This window comes from Crassostrea angulata, chromosome 9 (genome assembly GCF_025612915.1).
Source record: "Crassostrea angulata isolate pt1a10 chromosome 9, ASM2561291v2, whole genome shotgun sequence".
NCBI lineage: Eukaryota > Metazoa > Mollusca > Bivalvia > Ostreida > Ostreidae > Magallana > Magallana angulata.
Window position 1 is genome coordinate 4169414 of NC_069119.1, and position 21548 is coordinate 4190961.

Sequence of the window (21548 nt, forward strand, 5' to 3'; positions counted from 1 at the left end):
AAAAAAATGAGAAATGCTTTATAGGAACCACCAAGCCCACAATAAAAATGTGATTGGGAAAAAGTATATTTATAAACGATTAAAAAAAGTGCTGAACAAATGTAAATCTATATCCGAAAAAAGGAGGGGTTTAGATTTAGAGTGTTCAATATTGAACACTTAAAAAAAAGTAAACGCATACTTATGTTAAAGTGCGTAATGGTTATCACGCCAAGATGAATGTCTAATGGATACCCCCTTATCATATGATAGAAGTACTACATGTATGAGATGAATCACACTGCATTGGTCTGTCCATCCCCACCCCTTGAAATCGATTATTTATGAAAACTGAAATGCATCAAAATGAGAAAATTGCAGCAAATATTTAACTATTGAATTTAAGTATCTGAATTTGATCAAACTGCCTTGGTCACCCCGCTCCTTTAAATTGATTTTAACATAAACTTAATGTACCAAAATATAAAATTACAGCAAATGTTGAGCCACTGAATGTTAATATGTACATATGGATTTGAGTAATATATCTATGAAGGAGTCGATCTCTGTGCACTAAAATACGCATTGGCACTGGATATTTCTAGGCGGGGGTGGGGATCAAAAATTAACATATTATATATTTCATTGCTCAGATGTTCCTAGCTACACTATCTCCAGGCACTTAGCGTGAGTGGGGGATCCCTTCACTTATAAAAATGTATTTATTTTTAAAATGAATAAAGTTAAAAAAAAAAAACCGCACAAGCCATTCAAGGTGTGCTTATAGAACAACACATTGACATGTATTTGCACTGGAAATTTCAAACTATTCTTGAAATACATGTACTGTCAATGGTCTGTTCAGATGTTCATCGCTACATCTAAATGCAAGTGTTGTATTTCTCGGAGACAAAATAAATGATAAACAATCAAAATGCTAACACTATTGCAAAAAGGGCACAAAACACGCATTTAAAAGGATACGACAGTGACAGATTGGAAAAGTCCGAAATTGACAGAAAACAATGCCATTTTTGAAAAATCGAATAAAAATATTGCAGCCATTAAATTTCTTCTTGTAAGATAACATTTTTAAATTATTGCAAATGCGCATGTGTTTTGTAACCTCATCACCGACTTCCGGATCAGAACCACCTATGAACATGGACCTATTACTGATCATCCGTGATTTGTCTGTGTCCTAAATCATGTTAATATGATCATGTAGATAATATTATGAATCGGAGTATAACTCATGTATAAATGTTTGTTCTTACATTCCTTATATTGAAACCATGCAGTTTCATAAGTAAAATTTGTTTTGTGTTTGTAGTCTAATGCCTCATGTGAGGCCTTGAGTGAAATAGAAGTTTCAAAAAGTTTCAAAGAATTGGGGGGGGGGGGGGGGTCATCGATCAACTTTTAATACCCTTATATAGTATGATATATTTAGAAAAATGTATTTTTTTAATCTAAAAAAATGTCGATGTCATATCAAGGGGTCAAAGATCAAGTATTTTGACGGAATCATCTTTTTCCCTCTTCTTTGAATTTTAAAAAATTCTTCTCTTTTTAAATTCAAATATTTGTTTCATACAAATGAATTGGGATGGAAGGGGGTGTTCTATCATAGCGAAATCACATATCAATTAATCTGGGATTTCTACAAATTGATTTGCACCACTCCAGTTCTCTTTGAATTTTTCTTTTACATCACAAGTTGATTGTAATATCTTTAAAATAAAATAAAACAATGCACATTCTAACGTCGAATGTCTGATTTCGCCAATATATAGACTTAAAAATTATCCTTTTTGGGGAACTTTTTTTTCTTCTTTCACACAAGGAGATGTAATATATCTAACAAGATAATGTTAGTTTCACAATTTTTTTTATTGAAATACAAGTAGCAAACTCTCATATATTGTGCATGCCTACAAATACGTTTTGTTTTCTTTGTTTACCCAGAGAGAGAGAGAGAGAGAGAGAGAGAGAGAGAGAGAGAGAGAGAGAGAATATCATTATTATTTATTTCATTTCTACTTTAAAATTATTGAAATTTTATTATGAATTATTAGTTGATTGAAATTAATGTTTCTTCCGTCTGTAAATATGCACGAGATGGTAAAACTATCAGACGACAAATTGCCGTTAAATTTTGAGGGAAATATTGATTATCTCCTATCAAAGATTTTTTTTATTATAGTAATCATCTATTCTGGTCATATTAAAAATAAGGCAAGGAAATACCAAACACCCACTTAGTAATGTTTTCCGTTCTAATACCGAGACTTTTCGGAAATTAATTTTCAGTTCGCCCAAGATTTACACCTACGGCCAGCCAACTATTCTTAAATCTAATTAGTTTTCATCATGAGACTTCTTTTTTTTTCTTTTTAGATATAGCATCTTTACGGTACGATGTATTGTTCTATTGTTCTTATTTTGGCATCGCGTTCCATTCGTTTGTTGTAATACTAACAGTACTTCCTTAATAAATGTATTCATTTGTACATGCTTTACCATATATTTTTTACGTGAAAAAAAAATCTGTGTACAGACATAAAATTTTTTTTCCATCGTCTTAAACACTTTTTACATGCAAGGATTCAGAACATTTTCCAGGGATCCCCCTCCCTCACCCCCCCCCCCCCCCCCCTGCGGACCCTGTATAGATCACTGCATACATAAAGCAATATTTTTGTTGAGGGGTGGGGGGGGGGGGCACAAAAAATGGGAAAAAAACCCAAAAAATAATCCCATCGTGGTACAAAAAATAGTTTACTTAAAAAATCAATGTATTATAAGAAGGACCATAACTCAAACTATTTTGTGATTTATCTTGACATGGTTTTGAACGGTTTATTACAAATGTTAATGATTCATCTTTAACTTTTTGTGTAGTTGTTATCATCTCTCAGTACATGCCATTTCTTATTAATCTGTAATAAAAAAAATTCCATAAAGGTTTATTCAAAATTCTCATCGTTTTGAATAATGTTAATTTATTCATAGCTAACACAACACGTTTTTGATACTTGTCTTATTCAATACATGTATTAATGTAGGACAAGTAACTCTTTTAAAAATATTACAGGTGGAATAACACACCTAGAAAACGTCACTCAAATCAACAGTAAATTATTGATTATGGAAGATGTAATGATAAATAAACTGTACATATGTCAAATAAGAGAAAAAATTGCAGTTTGGGAATAAAAAAAATGAATATCTTAAAATTTGTAAGTAACTAAAGCCCCTGCGGGATTCGAACTCGGGATATCCGGATCACAAGCCCGACACTTTATCCACTTGGCTATGAAGTAAGTTACATATTGCTATTGATAAAATCCTTTTGATAAAATAAATGTCGTTTAGATCAGAGGACAGCCATTTTGTGATGATGTGTTATTCAACCTTAAGAACTTGTTTTATAAAAACACACCAAGGAGTATATTGTATCACTCAATATTTTTCACTTCAGGATTACAGCTCATTAGTATTTTATGAACACTTCGCTAGCCAAGGGTTTTCAGTTTACTGAAGATATAACAAATATCAAATCCATTATATATAGCAATATCGCTCATTCTAAAGCAAAGGCTTGGACAAATATTAAATATGTTCACTTTGTACAATGCCATTGTTAGGCATGTAAACTGTAAATTTTCCAAAAAAAATAATGAACTAAATTTTTTTTTTTTTTCCATTCAGTCAGGATTTATAGAACTTGTAGTAAACATGTATGATATCAATTGATATCAAGCAAAGACGTGCAAGGTTTTATATCAATTTCTTTCTATTCATTTACAATATTTATAAAGCATAACCCAACAGCTAAAATAAAACATACATTTATTTAAAATCTCTCAGTTTGTTTTCAAAAAACTCTATTTTGTTTGTCAAAGGTATAAAATATCTCCTGAAGAACCTCTGTCTGGGGTTTCCGTTTTTGTCGTACTGTCCGTCGTTAGACATGATATTGCGTTGAACCACACAGTTATAATACTCCAGTCCCCCGGTGATGTAATCCCTCCCCAGGGAAGCGATCTCTTCCTCCACGCTCCTCTCTTGCTGGATCTTGTAGTAATTCCACTGCTGCAACAGCGCGGTACCAAACACCGCCGACCACACCACCGAATACACCACAAAGACGAAAATCTGATGGAACCGCGTCATGTTCCACTGCACCACCATCGAATATAAACACAAAAACACGCCCTGTAATGTCGTCCGAATCTGGAGGTCATGCGAATCCACCAAAAGACACTCTCTCATTATGGCGTACCTAATGGCGCTGTTGGTCCAGGGAATATGTCTATGCAAAGCTTTCCTCCCTGATTTAATGTGCTGGATGTCTGTTAAATTATGAGAGTCATTATTAGCACCAGTACTTTGATTCTTGTTTATGTCTGAATCTTTGTTCACCTCCGAGAAAGACATCGGTAGTCCTATGAATGCTCCGTTGAGGGCATGGAGGTTTCCCTTGTGGAACGGCTCACTCACCTCCCGACTGATGATCATGTCTATCTTCTGGAGGTCGGCCTCTGTCAGTCTCTTGGTTCTCATCAAGTCCTTAAACACCTGAAACAGAACAAATAAAAGTCCTTTGTTCAATTTTAGTCTAATCTCAACATAAATCCTACATTTCCAGGAAACTATAATGTTGAAACTACTTTGTTTCATTTTGCTAATAGATTTAATGTGAAATGAAGCATCTGATGCCCCTGTTATGTTTTTTTTTTACTATTCAATTAGCTAGATAGCAGTTTCTTATTTTGTGATTTACTGTAGGTATAAGTGGAATAAAGTCAAAGAACTTTTAACTCAGTTTTTATTATGATACGATATACAATGATATACGTGACATATGTGCAGAAGTATGCAAATGTGTTTTACTTTTCAAAAAGTATTAATGGTAAGAGAGAGAGAGAGAGAGAGAGAGAGAGAGAGAGAGAGAGAGAGAGAGAGAGAGAGAGAGAGAGAGAGAGAGATTTATAATGTATAAAATGAAAAGAAGAAAAAGTAATAATAGAACTTCAAAAGAAACAATTCCAAATGAATCATATTATTGAATAGTCAACAAATATTTTTTTAATTAGTATAATCAGGTATGTATATATTACTATATATGTCCCTGGTATAATAACATTTATATTTATTTCCAATTCTAAGTGATGATAACTGCATGTAGACTATTTAATTAAACCTTAAACATAAAAGTAAATGAATTCAAAAAGAAATACACTGTAAAAACAACACCTGTCTAAGGAGATACAATAAACATAGCCTTTAATATGTATTAATACAATATTTATTGTACTGATGAGCTGTATAGCTTAAAGTTAATAAAGAACTGAACTGAACTGAATATGTAGAGGTACCTCAAATAAACAGAGATCATGAAGTCATCAGCCCTTGACACCTAACATCCCCCAGTGACAATTATCTCCTCACTAACAGGTTTTCACAGCTTCCCTGTGAACTCTTGTAACAGACTTTTGACACCTATATAATTATCCAGGTAGAAGTGATTACCTTTCTCATAGTAAGCCTGTCCTCTGAATGGTCAACATGCAGGTAAAATAGTCTTACTGTTAGTCTTAGTATAGATTAGTACTTGGTGCTCTACTCCAAAAATACTCTAATATTAAAGCATTATTTAGAGGTTTAGAATATACCGGTATCTGGGATATAGTGGGTAGTTCTATGTCTGGATTAAGTGGGTAACTCTATGTTCGGATTTTAAAGTGGGTAGCTTTATGTCTGGATTAAGTGGGTAGCTTTATGTCTGGATTTAGTGGGTAGCTTTATGTCTGGATTAAGTGGGTAGCTTTATGTCTGGATTTAGTGCATGGTAGCTTTATGTCTGGATTTAGTGCATGGTAGCTCTTTGTTTGGTAGTGGGTAGCTCTATGTTCATCCTCTGTTAGTAAAATTACTGACAATGGCAACACTGGGCAATTACATCCTATGTGGCGTTTGCCGGGTGAGCTGCACTGGCCATGAAGCTGTGAATTGTGAGAAGTGTGTCAAATTGCTCCACAAAAACTGCGAACAGTTGTCCGAGTTGGATTTCAATTTCTTGCGAAATTGCACTCTGCCCTACATTTGTTCTAGCTGCTGTAAGAACGATGTGGGGACCTTTGATTACGACCAGTCTCTGAGTAGGTTAGGGTCTGCTATTCAGTCTGGGTGCTTAGAGATGGGAGTTAGGATGGAAACCATTTTCATGCGGGGGCAACACAAGCGTATGCCTTCAGGGGAGGGTGTTAGATTTAACCATACAATGAGTATAGATAAAGTAGCCTCCCATTTGGCAGGAAAAACAGGTGACTATGTGCCTGCGTTGGTGAGGGGGGATGGGAATGGTCTGTTTAATGCCATATCAATGGCCATTCAGGGGGATGAGAAGCTGGCATCTGAGATTAGGGTGAGGACCTGTCTAGAGATGTACCACCACAAAAGCTACTACATCAACAAGCATAAGGTAGATTGCATAGACTTTGTAAGTCCTCCATATGAGCAAGCTGTTCAGGAATGTGGTCAGAACTTCCATTTTTCTAGTTGCTGGACTATGCATGCTGCTGCATCTGTGGTATCTAGATGCATTAGGTCTCTGTACCCTGCAGTTAATGGTATCTGTGACACATCATTTCCAGTTTTAAACTGTTATTTCAATCCCCGCGCTCTGGGGAGCAAGCACACCATAAGCATTCTATGGTCCAGCGAGTCAAAACACAGCCGGGGTATCTGGGTCCCCAACCGTTTTGTCCCTATGTTGCCCCTCTCTCTTGAGAAACCTTCACAAGCATCTTCTAAGGTTAGTGCACCCCTTTCCATCTTAGCACATCCTTCTGCAAAAACAACACACACTCTGCCTAGTTCTACAGAAGAGACAGAGCATCTTCTCTCACTGAAGAACACTAGCAACTCTTCACACACACCTGTAAAGTCTGAACTGTCTAAACAGAAAGACCTGGCTGTAGGTGTGAAAGATTGTAGTGACAAACCATGTAGACCTTCTGGTAAAAGACGAGCCACTGACGACAGACAAAATGAAGACACCAAACGCAGAGGGATAGAGTCTGATCATGTTTCACAGGGTCACAATTTGGCAGACGACATGCAGAAAATTTACGAATTAGTGGAATCTGGTAACTCTTTGGTCAAATCGATCATCCATGAAAAGGGCAAGGCCCCCGGTCTGGTTTTGTACACAGACGATCAGATCGATGACATGAAGGCTCTGTGTTGTAACGGGCAGACAGTTTTAGGTGTTAGTAAACCCGTCCATCTCTGTGGGGTAACCGTGACTACAACCTACTTCACACAAATCAGGGTGACAAGAAAGAGCTCCAGGTCTAATAACCACCCAGTCTTTTTGGGTCCTCTGTTCATCCACGGTGACACTGACTTTGAGTCCTACTGCCAATTTTTCAATCACCTTACAATCAAGCTATTCGACACAGACAAGTCGAAGTTGGTATTTAGTTCACATTGGGATGCAAGTCTTGTCGAGGCTATTTCGACGTTTTTTCCAGGTTTGAAACACATCAAAAAACAAAAATCTTTCAATCACGTTATGAAACTGGCAGCTGATGGCAAAGGTCTTCTTCATCTGGTCAACAGTTTGTACATTACCATTAGGGCACAATATGCTGAGCTCAAAAGATCAATATTATTATGGGTAGGAGAGTATTATCCGGCCGACACACACAAACATTTCAGCTCTTCACATACGCTTTGGGTATCCATGACAAGAGAAGAAAGAGACAGGCATTACAAAAGGTTTCTAGAATATATTCCTGAATGTTGAAAATGTCTCAACCATGTTTATTGTTAACAAAACTGCAGTGACAATACAGTGATTTGTTGACTATTGATATTATTATTATAATAACAGCTTTCATGTTAGTGTAGGGCTAGTTATCCTTACTTCTCCCCCGCTAGCCGGGTGTGTCCAGTGAATGAAGTTTGGATCTGGTGTATGTTATAGAGTATGGTATGCTCTTTCCTAGCACGTAATTACTAGATCTAGAGATATGCTTCTTTAAGAAATAATGCATGCTTTAATCCAGTGTAATCGCTACTAACCTATTCCCAATTACAGAAGGGTGTTATGGAATACCTATTTTGGGTGTTTTTACTTATTAGAGTGATTTTATAGGCATAAATATTTTGGGTTGGTAGGATGATTTTACTTATTTCTCCCTTGCTAAGACACGTGTGCTAGGAAATAATTTTTTTTGGATTAGTAAGGTGTTTTTCTTATTCCTCCCTCACACATAGACATGTGTGTTAAGTAATGTACTGTAAATTCTTTATTTTGTCCAAGTACTCAATTTTGCCACATCATTACTTTATATCAAATTGCGAGAATAAAAATTTGCGAGCACCAATTTTCTGTCATAATTCTATATAGTTCAAAATGCCTGAAAAATGTACCGTTTTTGGGAAGAGTGGGATGTTTTTACTTATTCCTCCCTCACATATTAGATGCATGTGTATAGGAATAAATTTTATGAGTGGGTCAGATGTTTTTACTTATTTCTCCTTCACTTAAATATGATTTATAAAAATAAATTGTTTGTGGGGTTGGGTGATGTTTTTACTAATTCCTTCATTTAGAAATGTGTCTTTACTAGGAATAAATTTTTAGGAAGATGGGGTGTTTTTCCTACTTATTCCTCACTTACTTAGGGAATAGTGTTTTGGTTGGGTGGAGTGTTTTTACTCATTTCACCTTGCTTATAAGTGTGTGTTCAGGTATAAAGTTCTTGTTTTACTTATTTCTTCCCTACTTAGAGACCTTAGAACCAAGCTTTTAGAAATACAGTAAAACATGCTTATAAGCAAACAAGTTTATAATGAATTAACGCTTTCAGTGAAGTGAATTTTGTTCCCAATTTGGGTTTTAAATACATTGTGAAGCAAACTGATTTTAGAATTTACATTTTTAATATAGCAAAATCACCTTCTCTATCTCCAATATACTAGTAGTCTGACTAGCAGTTAATCCTAGACAAGAGGCTCACGAGTCTCACTTTTGTCCCTCGATTGCACAGCTGCAGCAATAGCTATACATTGCTATTTAAGTTTGAAGATATACATATATATGTGCTGTTAGGTTGTTTTTGCTATGTTGGAAACCCGGCCGAAACTTAGTCACTGTGATGACCTGTATCAGCAGTGAAATGACTTCCGTTTCACATATGATAACATTTTTTTTGATAGTCTACATTCTTTTATTTTATTCTTGTCATGCATGTATATGTTCCAGTACTTTTAGCAATTGTTTATGGACATCTAAACATTCTTTATTATTTATTTCGGAGGGGTTTTAAAGCTGTTGTTTACCACATTTACTTCTTGACATCAAAGGATGACAGTGCTAAGTTAATTAGTTGATTAGCCACTAGTGACAACCTAACCCAATAGGCAATTCAAAGAAAAACATTACCGGTACCGTATACAGGGAAATATTCACCACCGTTTTATTTTCGCCACTTTTGACCTCGTTGTCAGCAGGCGAATTTTAGATTGGGCAAATTCCAATGCCTAAAACTATCTCTCTTTTAACACAAGTTTGTCTGGGCAAATTTAAGACTGGGCAAAACTATTTGCAAGTGTAGAAGGGCGAAAATTTCACAGGGCGAAAATAACCCTGTATACAGTGATTCTTGTTGATAAGTTTTTTTAAGGAAGATAGTTTTTTAGACTTTTGGACTGTAAGGATTAGAGAAACCGTGTAGGGTGTTTAGAGACAAATTTCCACATGAATTTGGGTCCCTTACTCCGAATTACTGTAAGATAGGAACAAGACTTGGTTTTTATTGTTACCAGTGTCTGTATATATTGGGTTATCTAAATTTCAATCTTTAATAGACCATTCTTGTATCCTGCCATTTGAACTTTTGTGCATTCTTCATTAATTCATTCCCCTTGAGCTAAATTCCCCCAATGAACATGCTTGTTGCCTAATTATGTACAGACGGGGTCACAGAATGGTTGAGAATTCGGTTCGTTTTCTATAGATTTCTTTCACAGTGCATTTCCTAATTCTTTGGATTTCCGTGCTGTCAAAACTGTTATTTGTGACTCTAACATTTTTATGAAAAGGAAAGAGACCAATCCATACAGAGACGGCGTGCCATTTCCTGTTAGTGAGTACAGCCACTTTTATCACATGTGACACAGTTTAGATGACTTCCTATTGCTTTTATTTTTGACATTTATAGATTGAATATTGTTTAGCAGTTTTTATCACTGATAATGGCTCCCTCACTCCAAATCCCATCAATGTCCCAAAATACTTCCAATCCTGACAACTTTTTGGCTACTATATCAGCTGCAAGAACAAAATTCAAACCAAGCTTTTAATGCCCTTGTTGATACTGGTTGATGACATTTTTTTCTCAAAGTTTTGATGAACATTTACAACATTTAGATCTCATTTTTCAAAAACTTTGCAAAGCCAATCTTACCCTTCAGCCAACAAACTAAAGTAAAAAAACTTGGACACATCATTTCTGAGAAAGGAGTTGAAGTGGACAGAGCTAAGATTGCTGGAGTAGCTGACTTCCCACAACCACGAAACTCTAAACATGTTGGTAGCTGCCTTGGGATGTGCAAGTACATGTACTATCGAAAATTCATCAAAGACTACAGCAAAATCTCAGTGCTCCCATTTGAATCTTCTTATGAAGAAAAATATCAATTTCCAGTGGAAACCAGAACATTCACTGTTGCTTTCAACCTTCTGAAGTGAAAATTAACTTCAGCATTCATCCTTGTCTTTCACGATTTTAGCAAACCATTTGTATTATCTGTTGCTGTCATTTGAAACATGTACGACTTATTACAATTGGGACAAATAAACAAATAAAGGAGGATGGGGGGTGTGCACTCTGGGATCAGGAAAAGGGATGGCATAGAAACCATAAAACGTTAAACAATTTTGCATTTCTGCACCTCTGCGAAATTATAATTCTACTCTCAAATCATGACTCACGCATGGCTGGTGGCAGACACAGAGGACATAAGTACAAATGCTGCTCTCCGCGCCAAGTGCTACTGGCCAAATATTCAGATATTGAACAATACACCAAAACCTGCAAAACTTGTTCACAGGACTACCGGTACAAGTGGAAAATATGCTAATGAAATTCTAAGTCATTTGTTCGAACCTTTCTTCAGAAAACTTGACACAGAAAGCAGTGACTGCAATTCAGGGAAGGATGTGTCTAAAGTCTACTTCTTTAAAGACAGACCAACACTTTCCATGCTTCATCTTACTCCTTCAAAAGTCAAAATGTCAAGAAATTGTCACTCATCTTCAGAATGCATTTTAGCATTTATAATGACTTTCTATGATCACGCAAATCTCTTCCATACAGATGCAATCTTCTAAATTGTTCAGCTGACTGCAAATTAATTAATTTTTTTTTTTAGAAAAAAATAACTATCAGATTTTCATTTTGGGCCATTTGATATATGTCTTGTGCCCTAGGTAATGTGTTTGCACAGCACATTGTCACCAAAGAACTGCAAATGATAGCATTGTCTAGCCGCCTAACTAAAAGTCATTTTTTGATAATTGTCTAATTAAATTTGTTTTTTTTAAATAATGTGAACATTTATGTATATTTTTTAACTAAAGGAAAACGTTGTTCTTTAAAAACATCTGTCTATTATTAAGTTTTATGCATATATTGGCCACTAAATAATATTTTCCTAGCTCATGAAGACTGATTTCAATAAAGACCCTCTGTAAGCAAAACTTTCGTTTTATGAAAAAATTATTTGATAATTTTTTTTTTTATCTAAATATGAATCAATGGGGAATTAATTATACTCTTTAGTAGATATTTTTTTTTGAATATCTGACAGAAATTTAAAATATATTTAATCTGTAGGCGGAAACGGGCATAAGCGTTCACAGTTCTTTCAACTCATAATATTTTTCCTCTCAATTCTCTGTTCTGTTTCTCCTAAAAAATTCTACATTAATTTTTGTTTAATTTATTGAAAAACATTAAAATATATGTAAGTTATGAAGCAGTGGAAATTTTGGTAGTTTCTCAAACTGCTGGGGAACAGTGAAATGTTCCATGTAGTACGAAATAAAACTAAATTTTTTCTGCCAGAATAATTTTTGTACTCCTTGAAATCATACCTCATTTTTGCCAAAATTTTGTTACAGTATCTAAACTACCATTACTTTTTTGTATCTAGGTAATCTATAGGTATTTCTTTTGTGTCACATGTTGATGTCTTGTGGTTGTGCTTATATTCAACAATTATTTTTCAATCATTATTCATGCCTTGCCCTATGCCCAAATTTTCTTCATTAAAGAAAACATTGTGTCGAATATGCCAATACGCCATGTCATTCATTGGTTTAAATTGAATACTATGGTTATTTTATGTAAGGAGAAATAAATGATTTCTAATGAGGCCCCCTGACTCAATTTAAAAGATCTCGTGTGTCTCAGTTTTTTCTATGAATGATATGGCCTGCTACCACTAAGCCACCCACACTTTCGCATCAACTTTTTGTTAAACTTCTGAATAGGCTTGCTTCATCACTTGATCAGGTGTTAATGATTATTTCAAACAAGGTCTGAATGTAAAAAAGTTATCAAATCATATTCAATACTTCAAAATATTAAAGCTTGAAACAATTTGACAACCAATGAAATTAGAATGGCAGGGGCCATTTACAGTAAGAGGAAGATAAGGCCCATGAGCAAAACAACAACTGATTTTAACATTTTGACCCATGGCCCTTGAGGTGTTAAGGGGGTGTGGTGAAGGAGGGTCAAGAAGTTTTCTCCTTTTCACACATCCTTACAATTACTGCAATCAAAATTTTACCAAGATAAACTAAGTAGAAGAGAGAATGTTGAAAATCTCAATGGCAAAACTAATTTCAACATTTTGACCCAAAGCCCCTGGGGTGTGTAGGGGGTGGGAGTAAAATAATTCTTCACCCTTCCTTTAACCTTAAAAATTTTACCAAGAGTACCTAATAAGTACAGAAGAAGTTAAAAATGTTCAAATGTTGATGCTTCACTAACAAAAAAACCTAAGGGTAATCTGTCAATTTTTAGTTCACTGCATACAAGGCTGATAAGGATAGATCACTCGTTTTATTTGAGGAGATAAAATTCTACTGTACTACATCATTAACCTTTATTACCATGTTTTCTCCAGCTCCAGAAATATAAAGTTTAACCATAAATGATTAACTTATGGTTCATATAAACAAAATAAAATTCTCTCTTTTCGGGGCAATTCTTTTTTGCTGCTATTACTACTTCACTTATAGCCTGTATGATTCACTGAATAATGCCCCAGTCACACATTCACGGATCAACTCCACGGTTCTACTACGGAATATTTTCCACGGTTAACACCGGAAAACCAAATAATCGTTAATGCCCCAGTCACACATTCACAGATCAACTCCAACGTTCTCCTACGGATTATTTTCCATGGTTGACACCGGAAAATCTAATGATATGGAGTTAGTACGGATGCACTACGGAATGGATACAAATTGATACATATGAATTACTACGGATTTATATAGAGTTAAAACGGACTTCTACGTTCTAAAACGGTTTAGTAAGTTTTTCTAAGGAAGTACTACAGTGGTTTCATCCGTAGTGGAATTTTGAACATGTTCAAAAATTGTAGCAGCTATACAAGTATTGCTACGTTTGGATACGATAACAGACCAATACATATCGCCACGAATGATTCCGGATCGCTTCCGTAGCTAATCCGGCATTTAATCCGTGAATGTGTGACTGGGGCATTAAGCAGTTTACTATAACATTCATATCTCTCTTAAGTCTCTTAAAGTTTGTGTCTCTTTTATCATGTTTATTATTTAATTCATATATTAAGTAATACAATAGTTAGTTTGCGATTCTGCTTTGTGTATGTTGATAATATTTACAAGTATAACTGTTTGTTTAAACTGCAGAAAAAACACAAACGTAAAAATTTAAACCAGTGATTACACAAAATGTTCTTTACTATTTTCTAACATGTTTCAATATATTAAACTGCATATTAAGTGCCCCCCTGGTGCACATACACTGTACTCTCTAATCAGGCTTGGGGCGAATTACATTGTAAAGTAATGCATTACATTACCATTACTTCATGAATTTGGGCATTGAATTACCATTACCATTACTTGATTTTCTTGAAGTAATGCATTACATTACCATTACATGAGTAAAGTAATGCAATTACCATTACTTCATGAATTTGGGCATTGAATTACCATTACCATTACTTGATTTTCTTGAAGTAATGCATTACTTTTTTTTTAAGTAAAGCTAATAAAGAGTTTTTGCAAATGTTATAAATATACAACATTCTCTAACATATCTACAGCTTCATGCTCAGTATCAGGTTCAAATTCAATGAATAAACAGAGTCATTCTTTATATGCTCAATATATAATCATATTGTGGCAATATGAACAACATATTACATAAGTAAAATGGTATTTATAGACATTTGGCATGATACAATATCAGATATGAAATAGAGACACAGGATAACATGCGTAACAAAAAACAATTTATGAAATAATGTTGCGGTTTTTAAAAGCTAAATATAGATATATCCCCAGATTACACAAATCTTTATAATTTTGGACACTTAATTTTATTAATTTATAAACAGATGATTTTTCCCAGCTAATTTCTTAATATATTTTATTCGCATTTCTTTTTTCGGAGGACACTTTAAGACAAAAGATTGCTGTTGCACTTAATGATCGAAGTTTCAAACGGTTCATCTTTTAAATGCATCCACCTTCCGGTTTATACTAAATTAAATGTTTTGCAGGAACAGTCAATGCTTGGACTGGAAAATACTGTTTGACGATCTTTATCTTAGGATATATTAAGTGCAATAATAAATTAAATACATAAATCTTGTATTTTCTATCAGTCCAAACTAATGTACAGTGAAATTAATATACAAGAGAGAGAGAGATAGAGAGAGAGAGACAGAGAGAGAGAGAAAAATAAGTAAGATTATTTTCAAATAGGTTATAATAATGGAAGTGATATTGATTTTCATCATGGATGGACAGTGCATTCATTTTGCTTTTAAAGGTGCATGTCTGTCTCCTATTCTATTGTGACATAGCGAAGGGAAGGGGATTGGGGTGTTTAGCACTTCTTATAACAATAGATTGTTTTGATACTTATATTATCCGGGGGGCATAGTGTGTTGTTGACACATTTCTTATTGAAGTGCAAACTAATATGAGTAAATTGTTTAAATGATTAAAAACTCTTAATAACAACACTCTTAAAAATGTTATGAAATTGTGCTGTTATCTTTAGTAATATAAACAATTCAAAAATGAATTTTAAAAACCTTTTTGATAAAACATGTACAATTAAAACATTTTTTTCTCAATTAGAATTATTTCTTTCTTCTTTAAAAATAAATTTAATCAAATTCAATTTCAACTATTCATTTATTCATCACATTTTTTAAAGTGAACATGCATAAATATGCATAGTAATGCAAAGTAATGCCATGTACCTGGTAATGCCAGCATTACACTAGATTTTATAAAGTAATGCATTACATTAGCATTACTTGTAATGCTAATTTTGAGGCATTACACATTACTAGCATTACTTTGAAAACATGTAATGCATTGCAATGCATTACCATTACATTTAGCATTACCCCAAGCCTGTATCTAATTAATACTGACATGTACTAACCTGACCAATGGCATCCTGTACGTGAGGTGGAAGAGGAGTCGACTGACCGCTGCCCCTATGACTCAGGTAATCCTTGTAGTGATTGAGAAACAAAGTCTGTACCGAGTGAAGCGAGATCAGTCCAACAGCAGACAAGCCTAAACTCTTCCTGAAGACGGGCCCAAACAACACACGCACCAGGCGCTTGGACTTTAGTTGCTGCCACTGCAGAAAGAGAGTAAGATAATATCCTAATAGTAATCTTTGTGAATGCCTCCATAGTTTTATATGTAATATGAGTTACCTCTATGAAAACGATAACAATTAATTTTCTTTAAACTGTAGTTCTACAGTGCATTAATTTAGTATCAGTGAGAGTTATCATGGTTAATATACAATGTATTTTATATCAGAGAAAAGATGGACGAAAAACAACGAAAAGCAGAATGGATGGGGTTATTTACTAAGAATTTTTCATTCATTTCTATATTATTATCTTATTCTTAACATACATCTGCAAAATTCATTATTTTCATTGCCTGGCTAAGTGTGTTCTCTATATATATCTGAAGAAATCATTGGAATTACTTATTTTTAAAGAGTTTGTCAAATTGAGGTATGAGACCATGTTCTTACCACTTACATACTATAATCAGTCATGGGGTGAACTGGCCTAATCTGTATTCTCTTGAGAAGTGGACAGGCGCATAGCCTACCAGCCTAGCTACATCTTTGAATGGAGGCTTTGCCATGCCCGTCCACTTCCAAAAGGGAAACAACCCAACCTGTGTCTTTCAAACTTGTCCCATATGGAGCTTTTCATTTCGTGCTTAAATTATCAGTTTTTCTTGGAAATTTCAGAGAAAACAATGATTGCAAGCCACTGTGGTAAGGAGTGCGGGACGGTTCGCCCCTAAAGACCTTTCGCGCTGAGACGTTTCGCCCCGAGATGTTTCGCGCCTATTAATTATGTGGTAACAGTAAATTGATATCCGCATGGAGAGCCTCCAAATAATGAGTTATAACACCTTAGGGTAATTAGAAATTTGATGAGACACATAATTATGATTGCTTGATTTAGATGTTTTTCGGCTTTTAATTATGTGGTAACAGTAAATTGATATTAACCTACCATTGAGAGCCTCCAAATAAGTTTTACCACCTTTGGCTAATCAAATTATTCTAATATATGATTATAATTATATATATATATATATATATATATATATTAACATCGGATTATATAAATAGTCTAGGAGTCAATTTTTTTATGATGAATTACGATATATTTGATATTACTATTTACTCATTATATTTACTCAAATTATAATATTTTGTATAAATGAAATAATATTTCCTTCACAATGATTTAGAGATAACACCTGGATAAAACAACAAAACTAGGCAAAATAAATATTCTGTTTTAATTTCATTGTTTTCAACTGCAAACATGAATACATAACACATACATAAACAATATCGTATACAAACATGAATAAGTAAGTTATCTCAACACAAACACAATGTTTCACAGAATCACAGTACATCACAGTACATCACATCACACCTCAAACGTCGAACACACCAGCGTAGATAGATCCGCAGACCTTCAGGAAATGGGACGCGGTGATGATGTCCTCCATGTATCTGGCTGCCGCATCTTCAATCTTCTTCTGCGTGGTGGTCACTATCTGCCTCACGTTCCTCTCCAGGTCACATGCGGCGATCCTTGTCTTCACTAACTCTGCTTCCCTCAGCAGCAGGGGGATCAGGTGATATAAAGGGGGTATAATAATCTAACGGGAGATTTGTAACTTAAATGAAGATGAATTCCATTCAATTATAAGTTATAATATCTTGAATCATGATTGATTTACGTGTACATTGCAAACAAACATTACACACAAATATTAGCTAATGTACATGGGAAATGATAAAAAAGATATCAATAAATGCATTGAATTTATCACAATATTAATTTAAAGCAATATGAGCTGCAATTTTCACGGTGAAATTTTCCTACCAAAAATGTTATTTTCTAATAAAATGACAAAAATATCTTCGTTTATAAATTTCTGTTAGCCATACTTTTGTGGAAATGCCGAGCAAAATTGAATTATTGTCGCCCTGTACAAAAATTTATCTGCTGTATATTCCTTAGAAGAGAAATCATTCTACTGACAAAAATTAATGATTTATTCAAATCTTATTTATCATAAAAGTTTAAGTTACACACAGACTTATCAAACTAGCAGGTTTTTGCAGCAAAATTAAATTATAAAAAAAAAATACAGCTCATATTGCTTTAACAATAACTTATAACAAATTTATATTACTTACCAGACATTCTCAGATGAATCTTTCAACTTCAACACTGAATTGATGATGATGAAAATGGAGAAGGGATCTTCGCATATGTAGCCGCTAGTTCTCATAATTAACACCCGTCTCATAATTAATTTCTCCTCCTTAGCTTGACATGAAGAGCCTCCAAATTAGTTATAATATCTTAATTAGAAAACCGATTCAGACACTTAATAGTGATTGCTAAACAAATATAATTATATTTGAACGTGGATAGGATAATCGCTTTTTACATTATTAAAATTATCAGTGAATGTACCACATTAAACATGATCATTTGTAGATATGTTTTCAATAAAGTCAATTTTAATTACATGCATATATATATATAATATTTGCCTGAAAACATCGCAATATACATAATAAATAATATAGGTGCGAAACGTCTCAGCGCGAAAGGTCTTTAGGAGCGAAACGTCTCAGTGCGAAACGTCAATAGGGGCGAAACGTCCCGTTCCCTGTGGTAAGTAGGCGAACGAACAAACTCGGGCTGAGGTAGACAACTCACGGTTCTCATGATTTCATCATCTATTTCGCCTGATTCTTTATGGTCTCCAGTTATCTGAATTCAATAAAAGTGTCGACATGTTAACGCAAGCAGTCTACCAAGCTGCCTGTCTTCTTGTCATTGCACCCACATGGACCGACTTGTTGATTCCGGTTTCGCCGGTTTTCAGTAAACCGCTCCAAAGATCAATTTAATCAAACGCACGATTTCCCCATATGTTTAGTATTTGATTATAATTTTGATAATTTCTGTAAAATATAATAAATGTTATGAATTCGAAATTGAAAAGAAAAAACAAGACACCATTCTTTAAAACTAAATAATTCAACACGAATAACATAAGGAATAACTTATCTATTGGTTATAAAACCGGCGTTCACCATGGACAAGGTTGACGGTGTAATAATGTAATTCGTTACTTAATGAAGCAACTGTAGAGAGTAATAATGAATCGGGTAAGTGTGATGAATGCACGGAGTACGTTTGTTGCAGAGTTGTATCGATAAATATCGCCATAGGCTCATAGAATTCGAATTTTCTCCTTTGGCTACGTTTTAATCCTGTTACCCAATTTGCTTCACATCAAATGGATCTGTATTTGATGGTGAAAATAAGGCTCTGCTTGTAAATAACAGCAAGTTGTCAATAGTTATCATATTTTTTGGCCCCAAATGGCGTTTAAAGGCCCGTTCACATTAAATTACATGAACAGCAACATGTTTCTCATGTATAATCCTATTCTCTTTTGAGAAGTGGTCAGGCATAGCCAATTGTGCTACATCCGTGGATGTAGGCTATGCCTGTCCACTTCTCAAAAGAGAATAGTATAATCCTTCAATTCCAATAAAATTGAATAGTTTCCATGTGTAAAAACATGCTTTCCAAATGCTGCTTTTTTATGCTATTCACTTTTGTATGAATGCAAAAAGTTTTCCAAGTCATATCACATTTGGTTTAGTTTTCCTTAAGTTGCATGACAAAGTGAGATATTAGCCACACATGTCCAATAATGTACATCACTTAGCTAAACTGCCCTGTACAATTTCTAATATGCAATTTACTTTTGCTTACTGTTTTTAGTTACGTAAGTTTGTGACCAACTACAACAAGGCCATCATAGGCTCCCTTCTAGCGGCAGGCTCTGTGACAGAGCTGTTCGGCTTCTTTGCCCCTGAGACTGTGTTCTTGCAAGATTATAAGAATCTGCTTACATTCAAAGAAATGGAAGAGCCATATCCACTTGGTCCAAAAGTTGAGCAAGCTAAAAAAGAGGTAAACCATGCACATCTTTCTTAAATAATTTTTGTCAAACATTTAATTTAAATTTTACAGTGTCCTATTCTGTCATCATGGTCATAGACCAATATATTTCATCAATGACTATTTTAATATTAATTGTACAATTTGTTGAAAATTATATTTAAATATAAGGAATAAGGAATCATTCTTTGAATATTATGAGGTGATCAAATACGGTCAGGCATGACCAAATCAAACACAGAGCCCTTCAGGCTTTCATGGATTTCGTCATGGCCAACCATATTGATCACCTCTTAATAGGCAAGGAATAATTCGGAACCCTTTAAAAAATGTTCATTTATACTGAAATAATCTTTATTTTGTTGTAGTGAATTCTGTGTTAGTAAAATGAAAGGACTCTTTTATGGTTGTAAAATTTATATTTACTATAAAAAATATTAGATGAACAAGAAGAAATTAGATTTTAAAAAAATTCCCTCAAATGCTCTGATTTTAAGCATTTTAATGAACTCGGCCCCTATATAGCAACACTAAAAACAGTTTGCAGAGTTACATATAAACAATCCAATCTTACTTTACAAGAGTTGATCTTTGCATGGAAAAGTAAGTTAGCACAGGTGTATTATCCAAATGAATGTTTATTCACATCACCTGTGCTTCATGATGTAAAGAAAGCATTTAATTTATGAAATCCAATGTTTACTCATGATGGCCAATATTTTCCAAATGGCATTGTACCACTTATATTCTTAAAAAAATGAAAGAATAAAATTTTCAGAATATGCAGTTAATTGAATTTTTCTTTTCCAGGTTTTTCAGGATTTAATTCGTAAAGGAAAATTCACACAGACACAGCTAGATGGAATTGATGTTATAATCAATGCCGACATGAACGACCCTTTCCACAAGGGAAATTTACACTCCAAATTTGGGACTTTCATTGGCCTCCCTATAGCATTTGTATACAACTCTCCCGCAGAAGTTCCAATGGACAATTATCGAATCGGACAAACTATAACCATCGAGGATGGAACACAAGAGGGGGCAGTCCTGAAAAAGTCAATTATTCTAGGAAAAAATGCAGTGAAATACGCCCTGCTGCGGGAGTGTTTACTTACTGACAGTTACGACCTTCAGGTGAAGCAGGGGCTGATGACGCTATTCGTAGGAGGATTTTGTTTGGTCATGTATACGGCAGCCACTCGACTAAAACGGCCGGCACAGATTTTATTCAGGGCCACACCCGTTATTATTTTGTACGGACTTCTTATCTTACAAATCTGGTGTAGGTATAAACGACAGAGAGACTCCCACGTGGACCAAGAGATTCCCTCGTTTGGTTCAGCATATGTCAATGGGGGAGCGGAATATTACACACAGGTGGTCAAAAGAAACAAAGCACTACACTTCATAATGAAAGATCTCACTAAAGACAACTTTACAGCCCAGGGGAATGAGAGAGTGAACCCAGTATGGAATGACCGAATTCGTGCGACTGACAAAAGGGACTTTTATAGGCAGCAGGCGGAAAAACTAACCAATGAAAATAAAGAAGAAAATAGTGTATGTTAATTAATTGAATAAATTTATTTCATTTTCTATTTATAATTAATTGTTTGTTGCTTTGAGGTGCTGTTGTGCAGCTAAGTTCGTCTAATGCTAATAGGCATATATAGTACTACATT

General features: G+C 34.5%; 3 protein-coding genes across 5 annotated transcripts; 2 read left to right on the forward strand and 1 right to left on the reverse strand.

The window, feature by feature from the left end:
• Positions 1-3817: 3817 nt before the first annotated feature.
• Positions 3818-18789, reverse strand: LOC128163400 (uncharacterized). The gene is made up of 3 exons (XM_052827008.1): positions 18604-18789; positions 15753-15956; positions 3818-4563 (listed from the first exon to the last, which is right to left on the reverse strand). The coding sequence occupies exons 1-3, from the start codon at positions 18610-18612 to the stop codon at positions 3835-3837; spliced, it is 942 nt and encodes a 313-aa protein (XP_052682968.1). The 5' UTR covers positions 18613-18789; the 3' UTR covers positions 3818-3834.
• LOC128163398 (uncharacterized) lies at positions 5386-11740 on the forward strand. The gene has a single exon (XM_052827003.1). It carries the CDS (start codon positions 5927-5929, stop codon positions 7796-7798), a length of 1872 nt encoding a protein of 623 aa, XP_052682963.1. The 5' UTR covers positions 5386-5926; the 3' UTR covers positions 7799-11740.
• LOC128163399 (uncharacterized) lies at positions 15846-21471 on the forward strand. 3 transcript variants are annotated; one of them, XM_052827006.1, is made up of 4 exons: positions 15884-15969; positions 16593-16619; positions 19684-19875; positions 20674-21471. In XM_052827006.1, exons 3-4 carry the CDS (start codon positions 19825-19827, stop codon positions 21433-21435), a joined length of 813 nt encoding a protein of 270 aa, XP_052682966.1. In that variant the 5' UTR covers positions 15884-15969; positions 16593-16619; positions 19684-19824; the 3' UTR covers positions 21436-21471. The 3 variants fall into 3 exon arrangements, with proteins under 3 accessions (XP_052682965.1, XP_052682966.1, XP_052682964.1); XM_052827005.1 differs by lacking the exon at positions 16593-16619 and having other exon boundaries at positions 15846-15969; XM_052827004.1 differs by lacking the exons at positions 15884-15969; positions 16593-16619 and adding an exon at positions 18944-19058.
• The last annotated feature ends 77 nt before the right edge of the window (positions 21472-21548 follow it).

Bases quoted from the DNA above. Each gene is read 5' to 3' on its own strand.
- LOC128163398 (XM_052827003.1), top strand. From the start codon at position 5,927: ATGGCAACACTGGGCAATTACATCCTATGTGGCGTTTGCCGGGTGAGC.
- LOC128163400 (XM_052827008.1), bottom strand. The intron at 4,564-15,752 runs GTTAGTACATGT...GTTCTGTTTCAG, and splicing joins TACAGGATGCCATTGGTCAG to GTGTTTAAGGACTTGATGAG.
- LOC128163399 (XM_052827004.1), top strand. The intron at 19,876-20,673 runs GTAAACCATGCA...TTTCTTTTCCAG, and splicing joins TTGAGCAAGCTAAAAAAGAG to GTTTTTCAGGATTTAATTCG.